This window comes from Cebus imitator, unplaced genomic scaffold (genome assembly GCF_001604975.1).
Source record: "Cebus imitator isolate Cc_AM_T3 unplaced genomic scaffold, Cebus_imitator-1.0 Scaffold652, whole genome shotgun sequence".
NCBI classification, from domain to species: Eukaryota; Metazoa; Chordata; class Mammalia; order Primates; family Cebidae; genus Cebus; species Cebus imitator.
The window spans coordinates 116,349-127,403 of NW_016107967.1; the positions used below are offsets into that span (position 1 = coordinate 116,349).

Sequence of the window (11,055 nt, forward strand, 5' to 3'; positions counted from 1 at the left end):
AGATTGCTTGAGGCTAGAAGTTTGAGATCAGCCTGGCCAACATGGCAAAACCCTGTCTCTACTAAAAATACAAAAATTAGCTGGGTGTGGTAGTACATGTCTATCATCCCAGCTACTTGGGAGGCTGAGGAGGAGAATCACTGGAACCCAGGAGGTGGAGGTTGCAGTGAGCCCAGATCGCACCATCACACTCCAGCCTGGGCAACAGAGCAAGACTGCATCTCAAAAAAAACAAACAAAAAAAAAAATGTATTTCCGAGAAACACATACAATACAAAACAGACCCAAGAGGAAATAGACAATGTCAATAGACCTGTATGTAACAGATACAGAGATTCAATCAGTAATCGAAAACCTGAAAAAGAAAACTCAAGGACCAGTTGGCTACACTGATGAAATTCTACCACCAATTTAAAAAATAATTGCATCACTGTTACTCAAACTTTTACAAAAACTAAAAGAGTGAATACCCCCTAACACATTCTGTGATGCCAGCATTACTCTCATACCAGATGGAGACAAGATACCACAAGAAAGCTACAGACAAAAATCTCGTATGAATATTAATACAAAAATCTTCAACAAAGTATTACCAAGCAAAATCCAATAGCACAATAAAAGCTTTTATACATTATGACCAAATGGGATTTGTCCCAGGACTGTAAACATTGTTCAGCATAAGACAGTCAATCAGTATAATACATGGCATTAATAGAACTAAGGGAAAAATAATACATGATCATTTCAATAGATACTAAAAACAATTTGACAAAACTCAACATCCTTTTATAATGAAAACATTCAGCAAACTAGGAATAGAAGGGAACTTCCTTAACATCATCAAGAGCATTTATAAGAAAAATCACAGCTAGGCCAGGCGCGGTGGCTCAAGCCTGTAATCCCAGCACTTTGGGAGGCCGAGGCGGGTGGATCACGAGGTCAAGAGATCGAGACCATCCTGGTCAACACGGTGAAACCCCATCTCTACTAAAACTACAAAAAATTAGCTGGGCATGGTGGCACGTGCCTGTAATCCCAGCTACTCAGGAGGCTGAGGCAGGAGAATTGCCTGAACCCAGGAGGCGGAGGTTGCGGTGAGCCAAGATTGCGCCATTGCACTCCAGCCTGGGTAACAAGAGCGAAACTCCTTCTCAAAAAAAAAAAAAAAAAAAAGAAAGAAAAATCACAGCTGATATCATCCTATATGATTAAAAACTGAAAGCATTTCTTCTAGGATCAGGAACAACATGAGGATGCCCACTTTCACTCCTGCTATTCTGCTTTTTACTAGAATTCCTACACATAGCAATTTAGCCAGAAAAAGAAATAAAAGATTTCTAAATCTGAAAGGAAGATGCAAAACGATTTCTATTTGCAGATGACATGATTTTCTGTATATAGAAAATCTCATGTAACTCACAGAAAAAAATACTACTGCAGCTATTAAACAAATTCAGCAAAGTTATAGGGAACAAGATCAACACCCAAAAATCAGTTGTTTCCATATACCAGAAATGAAGTCTAAAAAGTTTTTAAAAAAGAAAAAAAAAGACTTTCTTTTTTTTCAACAACATCTAGAAGAATGAAACACCTAGGAATATATTTAACCATGAAATTGAAAAATTTATCCACTGAAAACTAGAAAACATTGCTGAGAGAAATTAAAGAAAATCTAATAAATGGAAAGACATCCCATATTCATGGATTGGAAAACTTTAAGATAGCAATATTCCCCAAAACAATCTACAGATTCAGGTGGTCTGTTTGCAGAAATAAAAAGCCAATCTTCAAATTGATACAGAACTATAAGGGCCTCAATAAAAGCCAAAAAAAATTGAAAAACAAAAGCAAAGCTGAGATAACTTACACTTTCCAAATTCAAAACTTAATACAAAGCTACAGTAATCAACAAGCATAGTGCCAACATAAAGACAAACATATAAACCAATGGAAGAAAACTGAGAGTCCATAAATAAATTCAAACCTCTATGGCAAATTAATTTTTGACAAGAGTACCAAGACCATTTAATGGAGAATGAAGAGTACCTTTAATGGGTCATACTAGAACATCTGTGTAATGACATGCAAAAAAAAAAAAATTAGTGAGACTCCATATAAAATAATTAACTGAACATGGATCAATGACTTCAATATAAGGAGTAAGATTACAGAATTCTTAGAAGCAAACATAGGAGTAGATCTGCTTTTCCTCAGATTTGGCAGTGGATTCTTAGATTTGACACCCAAAGCACTAGTAACAAAATTTAAAAATAGATTAGCTTCTTCAAAAATGTAAAGCTTTTGTCCTATAAAAAACATTTTTAGCCAGGTGCAGTGGCTCATGCCTATAATCCCAGCACTTTGGGAGGCCACAGCATAAGGATCGCTTAAGTCCACGAGTTTGAGACCAGCATGGGCAATATAGTGAGACCTCATCTCTCCAGGAAAAAAAATATATATTATTAGCCAGAGGCCGTGGCATAGGCCTGTGCTCTCAGCTACTCAGGAAGCTGAGCTGGGATCACTAAGCCCAGGAGATCAAGGCTCCAGTGAGCTGTGATTGTGCCACTGCAATCCAGCCTGGGTTACAGAACAAGACCCTATCTCAAAATTTAAAAAAAAAAAAAAAATTCTTCAACAAACTGAAAAGGGAGTAAATATTTGCAAATCTTATCTCTGATAAGGTTCTAGTATCCAGACTATAAAAAGAATGTTTACAATTCAACAACAACATGAACAGCCCTATTATAAAATGGGCAGTGGACTAGACATTTATGCAAAGAAGATATACAAGTGGCCAATAAGCACAGAAGATAATGTCCTACATAATTGGTCATGAAGAAAATGCAAATCAAAAACAGACTGAGTTACCACTTCAAACACTAAGAGGGCTTTAATTAAAAAGACAGAAAATGACATGTCAGCAAGGCTGTGAAAAATAGGAACCCTCATACATTGCTGGTGGGAATGTAAAATTGTCCACTTGCTATGAAAAACAATATGGCAATTCCTCAAAAAATTAAACCTAGAATTACCATATGATCCAGGATTTCTGCTTCTTAATATATACTCAAAGAATTGAAAGCAGGGTCTCAAAGAGGTATTTACACATCCATGTTCATAGCAGCACTACTAATAATAGCCAAAAGGTGGAAACATCTGAAATGTCCATCAATAGTTGGATAGATAAACAAATCAAGGTATATACATAAAACAGAATATTATTTTTCCATAAGAAGGAATGAAGTACTGATACTTACTACAACGTATATGACCCTTGAAAACATTATGCTAAGTAAAAGAAGCCAGACACAATTGCTCACATGTATGGTACCTTTTATATGAGCTATCTAGGGTAGACAAATCCATAGACAGTGAAAGCAGATTTAGAGGTTACTGGGGGAAAGGGGTAGGGGGAGTAATTACTTAACTGGTACAGGGTGTTGTTATAGGGTGATGAAAAGTTTTGCAAAGGAGAGAGAACTGATAGTTGCACAACATTGTGAATACTCTAAAGGCCATTTGATTTTACACTTTTAAATGGTTAATTGTATGCTATGTGAATTTCAGCTCAATTAGAAAATAAGAATGGATTGAAATGGATGCTTTCATTGAAAGCTAATGGAAATGTAAAGTGATACAACCTCTCTTTAGGAAACAGGTTTTCTATATTTAAGATAGGTGTTAAACTTACTGCTCTTTGATCCAGTATTCTGTATCTAGGAATGAAAGAAACTAATCTGGATACAAACAAATATTGATTTGCTGAGATATTCACTAAAGTATTCTTTTTTTAATAGTGAAGGATTAGGAAAAATCCTTTATCTCCAAAAATAAGGAATTAACTTTTAAATAAGATATTATATAGGCAGGAAAATTATATTTTTGTAATGTCTGTGTAGGTATCACTTTGGAAAAATAACTTTAATAGTATACATAATAATACATGTCTTTTACACTGTGTTTCCTTTGGCTTTCTCTTAATGGGATTTTGGTATTTTCATCATTTTTCTCTCTGCTTATCTATTTTTAAAGAATTTTCATGATGACTAAATACTCATGAATAATACTGAGTGAAAGTAATACTAAACTATGCTAAAATGTGTTTATTTGTTCATGCACATTCCTTGGAGAAAAAAGTATGTGACTAAAAGTATGCTAAAATGTAATGATGATTATCTCTTTATTTGAAGTTGTTGGATAATTTTACTTTATTCTTTATTACTATTCTCCTTAATAATTTTAAGCTTTCTTATTGCATAGGCAATTTTAATAGTATAAACAGGAAAACAGAAGCCTAGTTTGATGTCTTGTGGACAAAAAGAGTCAACTTTAAGTCTTTTAACATAAGGGATGGTGGAGACCAAGGTTTTATCAGTGAAGATGAAGGCTCCAGATAGCAGGCTTCAAATAGAGTAGATTGTAAATGCTTCTTATCAGACTTAAAAAGTCTATTCTATCAGTCTTAAGGTCTTTGTATTGCTGTTAATGCTGGTCAGCTGTGCCTGAATTCCAATAGAAAGGAGAATATAATGAGGCATGTCTGACCCTCACTTCCCATTCATGGCCTGAACTAGTTTTTCAGGTTAACTTTTGAATGCCTGAGGGGATTGTCCATCAGTTAGTTGTGAGGCTTAGAACTTTATTTTTGGTTTACTTCTGTTAAGTCAGTCTTTGCTAGTAGTGTAATGAAATCAGCTGTGTTTAATTTTTATTTTTGTTTGTTTTTGAGACAGGGTCTCTGTCTCCCAGGCTGGAGTGCAGTGGTGCAATCACATCTCACTATAGCCTCAACCTCCCCATGCTCAGGTGCTTCTCTTCCCTCAGCTCCAAAGTAACTAAGACTACAGGCAAAAGCCACCATGCCTGGCTAATTTTTGTATTTTTTGTAGAGACAGGGTTTCACCACATTGCCCATGCTGGTCTCAAAGTCCTGTGCTCAAGCAGTACACCTGCCTTGGCCTCCCAAAGTGTTGGAATTATAGGTCTGAGCCACCGTGCCCAGCCTGTGTTTAATTTTTAATTCAACTCTCTAAGAATAAATTTTATCTTAACAAAGATAGCTAACATAATTATTTACTATGTGAGATACTCTACTTTTAAACATTATCTTTCAATCAGCACAATTCCACAAGGTGGACTAATTCTACATCCCATGCTGTTCACAATACTATTTTCCAGTTTCAGATACATTGTTAATCTAAATGCCTATCCTTAAATTCATGTTCCCTTCCATTATACCTTACTATTTCCAGTTTAAGAACTATATCATCAGGTAAATATACTTTCCAGTGATTGCATATTTTTTATAACATTAGTGATGTTTAGCAGAGCCCCCTTGAATATTAAAATATTTATATATTAATTAACTTTGTCATTTAAATGTTAAGTTTAAGCATGTAGAAAAATACCTGGGAAATACATATTCTATAAAAGTGAATGACAGTAGGAAAAGATTGACTATTGGAATGGCAGTGTGAGGACCACATCAACTTACTCTCCCAGAGCCGCCCCAAAAAAACAAAAAAATACTGGCCAACCATATAATATCCACCATTTCAGAACTCTGGAAATTAACCAAAGCCACAGAATGGACTGAGTATTGTCTATTCTAGGGAAAACTATTGATCCTTGATAAGACACAGATTCTGTAGCATTTTTAACCTGGAGCTACTCTCATCCTGCCTCCCTTCTCAATTGAGTAGTGTAGTAGCCATGGAAAGCCAGCAGCTTCACAGCCAATGGATATGACTGACCTCCTTGGAGCTGCATGAAAATCTCTATCCCTATTACTATTAAAATTTTGTCTGAAGTAGCAACTCCCTGGAAAACCTTCATTCTCCGTATCTTGGCTATTTCATTTGACTAGGTCATTACCAAAAACAACAGTAATCTATCAGCAACATCTCAGCTACCAGAGCCTGTGATTAAAGGTGGAGGAAACAAGATCCTGGTCAAAACAGAAGAGGAATTCTTAGAAAACTGGAAAACTTAGGCAGCTTTGAAAAGCTACAACATATTCTTGGGGATCTAGAAGACTTTGCAAATTCCTAGAAAGGAAAACACCTCATTCAAATACTCAGCTCCCTTCTGCTTCACCATGTAGCCCTACGTAAGCAGGAAATGAAAACTAAGGCTGTCCATTAAACTGTCTGAACTTTGAAGACATGCCTTCACACACAAATCACTTTGACAAAGAGTGGAAGATGTACAGGCAAGGTATGTAGGGAAATCCTACAACAAATCACTGGCTGACCACTAAATAATACTGACCCAAGTATGCCAAGTAGGAAGCCAGATATAGAATAAAAACTTTAAAAATAAAAATTAAAAAAAACTTGGGGGCAACCACTTCAGGAAATACAGAATGCACAGAATTCACTAAATGAAAAAAAAAAAGCTACTAAACAAATAAACAGTAACAAAAACAACAAACCCTTGGGTGGGGTTACGTGATACCACAGTTGTCACTATTATCTTAAAGGTCCAGTTTTCAACAAAAATTATAAGACCTACAAAGAAACAGGAAAGTATGCTAATACATATTTCTTTTTTTTTTTTTTTTTTTTTTTTTTTTTTTTTTTTTTTTTTTTTTTTTTTTGAGTTTCGCTCTTGTTACCCAGGCTGGAGTGCAATGGCGCGATCTCAGCTCACCGCACCCTCCGCCTCCTGGGTTCAGGCAATTCTCCTGCCTCAGCCTCCTGAGAAGCTGGGATTACAGGCACACGCCACCATGCCCAGCTGATTTTTTGTATTTTTAGTAGAGACGGGGTTTCACCATGTTGACCAGGATGGTCTCAATCTCTTGAGCTCGTGATCCACCCGAGTCGGCCTCCCAAAGTGCTGGGATTACAGGCTTGAGCCACCGCGCCCGGCCATATTTCTTTAAAAAAAAAAAAAGACAGAAAAAGTGCCTCAAAGGCCAGATGCCTTACTTAACTGACACGAGAGAGAGAGAGAGAGAAAAAGAGAGAGAGAGAGAGAGTGTGTGTGTGTGTGTGTGCGCGCGCGCGCATGTGTGTGTGTGTGTATGTGTGTGTGTGTATAGTTGAGCTTTCATGTGCTTATTCATCATTTTCATGATTAACAACTGTTAGTAATTTGGGAAATGCAAGTAAAAACTACATGAGATACCACTTCACAACCAGGAGAATGGCTATAATAAAAAAGACACAATAAAAAGTGTTATTGAGGATGTGGAAAAATTTGAACCATCATTCATTGCTGGTACATAAAATGGTGCAGGTACTTTGGAAACAGTTCTGTAGTTCCTATGATGTTAAACACTCTTAGCTACATAATCAAGGAAAAGGAAAACGAGTAAATACAAAAATAAACCCTGTGTATGAATGTTCACACCATTATTCATAATAACCAAAAATGGAAATGACTGAAATGTCCATCAATTAATGAAACTAAATTTATATAACACAACAGTAATATTTGGCAAATAACAGTAATAAAGTATGGAAACATGCTAACATATAGATGAACCTTGAAAACATGCTAAGTGAAAGAAGCCAGTCACCGAAGACCACATTGTATGATTGCATTTATATGAAGCCTTCAGAATAGGCAAATCTGTAGAGGCAGAAAGCAGATTAGTGATTATATACAGCTGGAAGTGTGTGGGTTGGACACAGACATGACTGCTAATATGTATAGAGCTTCTCAAGTGATAAAAATGTTCTAAGATTAGATTGTGGTGATGTCTGAACAATTCTTTGAATATACTCAAAACCACTTAACTGTATACTTTAAATGGGTGATGTGTATGGTATGTGAATTATATCTCATTAAAGCTATTTTCTTTAAAAAGTGAATCACTGGCTGAGCACAGTGGCTCATGCCAATAATCCCAGCATTTTGAGAGGCCGAGGCAGGGGGATCACTTGACCCCAGGAGTTTGAGGCCAGGCAACGTAGTGAAACACCATCTCTACAAATATTTAAAAATTAGCTCAGCATGGTGGCGCACGCCTGTGGTCTCAGCTACTTGGGAGGCTGGGATAGAAGAATAGCTTGGGCCTGAGACTTGGTCAAGGCTCAGTGAGCTGTGATCATACTACTGCACTGCAGCCTAGGTGACAGAGTGAGACCATGTCTCAAAAAAAGAAAAAAGTGAATCATTAATATTAATGAACTGTATGTTTCACTTCACGTTTTATTCTAATAACTATATATTTAATATTTTATCATTTTAATATTTGATGGGAGCAGTGTTTCCAGATATGTTTTTAATGTTTTTTTAATTGAATAATTCTAGCTGGCCAACTCAGCCAATCCGCACATTTAGCTCTTCAACTACCATACAACGTGCTTGGATTAGGTCGGAGTGCAAATTTTCTTGACCATCTCTATGTTGGTATTCCCCGTCCATCTGGAGAAAAAGTGAGTAAAAATTCATTTTGTTTACAGTTAATCTGTGTTTTAATATTCACTATTTAAATATTTAAATTAATTTGAACCTAATTGAATTTGAATTCAAATACATAAAATATTTTTATTCCCTTCAGCAAATAAAGAAAAATATATTGGTAGTGACCTAAGCTTATCTTACATAGAGCACATCATGATTTGAAGATACCATGTAGTTTTTCCCTCTCCTCTCCCATAAACCTCACCTATTCCTCTATCCCGCTTTTTCTTCCTAACATTTTTCACCACCTAACGTGTACATAAAATATTTTACTAACATAAATACTATTATTATACATATGTGTAAGTATTATATATAATATGTATAATTGTATTATTTTACTTGCTTTATTGTCCGTCTCCCTTAATTTGAATTTTAGCTCCAAGCAGCATTTGTATATAACCCTTTGAACACTGCCCACTACATAAGTGTCTAATAAATATTTGTTAAATGAATGAATTCATAAAACACAGTATAATCTTTCCTGCTGGGTGCAGTGGCTCTTGCCTGTAACCTCAGCACTTTGGGAGGCTGAGGCAGGTGGATCACCTGAGCTCAGGAGTTCACGACCAGCTGGGCAACACAGTGAAACCCCATCTCTATTAAAATACAAAAAATTAGCTGGGCATGGTGGCGTGCACCTGTAGTCCCAGCTACTCCGGAGGCTGAGTCAGGAGAATTGCTTGAACCCAGGAGGTGGAGGTTGCAGTGAGCTGAGATCACGGCACTGCATTCCAGCCTGAGTGACAGAGCGAGACTCCGTCTCAAATACTTATATATATATATGTAAAATCTTTCCCTGAAAAGATGAGAAAGTTTTCCAACAGATGATACAAAAGCCTTATTTTTGGCTTAATACTGGTAAACATAGCTTAATACATACCTAGAAGTTGAATCTCTCAAAGTAGTTGAGATTTTTCCTTATTTATTTAGAATAATAATTTTGTTTTTTAAATGTACTAAATGTTAAATCTTCTTAAATTCTTCTTCTTCCAGTCTGTACGAAAACAAGAGTGGACTGCAATCATTCCAAATTCCCAGCTAATTGTCATTCCATACCCTCATAATGTCCCTCGAAGGTAATGTCCTTGCTTGAACTGATTTGGTAAAGACACTGCTAACTCTGAAATATAGATATAGTGATGTCTTTTAAACTCTCTCATATTCCTGCTGTATTCCCATGAGTACCCATCCCTTAATTTGCTTATGGCAAACTTTAAATGACTAAACATACTTACATAAAAGGTCCCAGATATTTTTCATGAAGAACCAATTCAATCCTATTAGAAAAACGTCAGGTTAACTCATTAGGGATTTATACATATTCCACTTAAATAAACTGCTCTTCAGTTTACTAGTTATAAATTCAAATTTTCAGGATACTAAATCTTTGTATAAAGCACTGGTCTTTTAAATAAATTATTTGAGAAGCAGTATATATCCCAGTGGTTGGGCACAAATTTTGGAGTTAAATAGATGTAGGCTAGAAAAATTCAGCGCCATTGCTGACCGAGTGCAAGAGTAGGAACCAGTACTTTGTCCTCTCCAAGACTCAGTTTCTGCATCTGAAGGTGAAATATACTTAACACAGTGCTAGTTAAGTGAATAGTAGGTATTTTTATCCTTATTAGAATACATTCATTTCATAATACAGCATTTAACTCGAAATCCTTAATTTATCTTTGTTCATTTTTATTTAAATTCCTCTAGATTGATTCTGTTCTTTTTAAGTTCGGCAATAAAAGCATTCCCTAACATTTAAATTTCATAGAGAAAAATTTGCTAGACAAATATCAATGAGAAAATAACCAAAAAGAAATGGTGAATTTATCTATGAATATGTAATCAGTGGGGTCCCCTGCTTGTTACATTCCCTCTGAAAATACGGGCTTCATCATTCTTTATTAAATGTTTCCATCGACTGTATTGTGTGCCAAAACCAGCTGTGCCACCTCATGAGCTGACTCTGTGCATCTCTATTCAGTGAAGTCACACTGAAATCAGTTATGGTGAGAGAATCTACTCCATGAAAATTGGCAGGTACCAGTATCAGGGCTTCCCCCACCCCTCTCTACCTCAGAGCCAGTTTACCAGCACAACTGAGCAGATGCATTTTATGATAGATTAATGGGCTTTAGAACCAAACTGTTTAAGAAAATAAACTTTATTACAGCCTTATGCTTGGAATAAGATGACATCATTGAAACAGTTATAGTCCTGGTTCAGATTTTTTTTAATGAGCCTGTATTGTGTGTTAGTTTTCTATAGATGACATTTACAGTAAAACTAGAAAATCTGGACTATGAGTAAGAAACTATATAAAGTATGATACTTCTATACAGTTCAGTATCATGACTTTTTTTCACTGCCATGGACATAGAACAGCCCCTTAAGATGGAGTGGTAAGCTAAAAAACAACAACAACAAACAAAAGAAGCAACAGCAAAATGTAGAAGAGTATGTATAACGAGCAGCCATTGTGATTAAAAAAGAAGATATCTACACATACATGTTCATGTATGTATAAGATATCTCTGAAAGGATATGCAAGAAACTGGTAAGACTGCCTCTGAGCAGAAAACTGAGGATTGGCTTTTGTCTTTTTTTTTTTTTTTTTTTTTTTTTTTTTTTTTTTTT

At 35.8% G+C, this 11,055-nt stretch overlaps 1 protein-coding gene across 1 annotated transcript in view; it reads left to right on the forward strand.

Moving 5' to 3' along the window:
* Positions 1-11,055, forward strand: part of ITFG1 (integrin alpha FG-GAP repeat containing 1) — a gene marked incomplete at its 5' end in the record, with an annotated part of 101,875 nt that overhangs the window by 84,897 nt on the left and 5,923 nt on the right. Inside the window, 2 exons of the mRNA XM_017517890.2 lie at positions 8,266-8,390; positions 9,415-9,497. Of these exons, the coding sequence (XP_017373379.2) occupies positions 8,266-8,390; positions 9,415-9,497 (208 nt within the window). The remainder of the gene's footprint in view (positions 1-8,265; positions 8,391-9,414; positions 9,498-11,055) is intronic.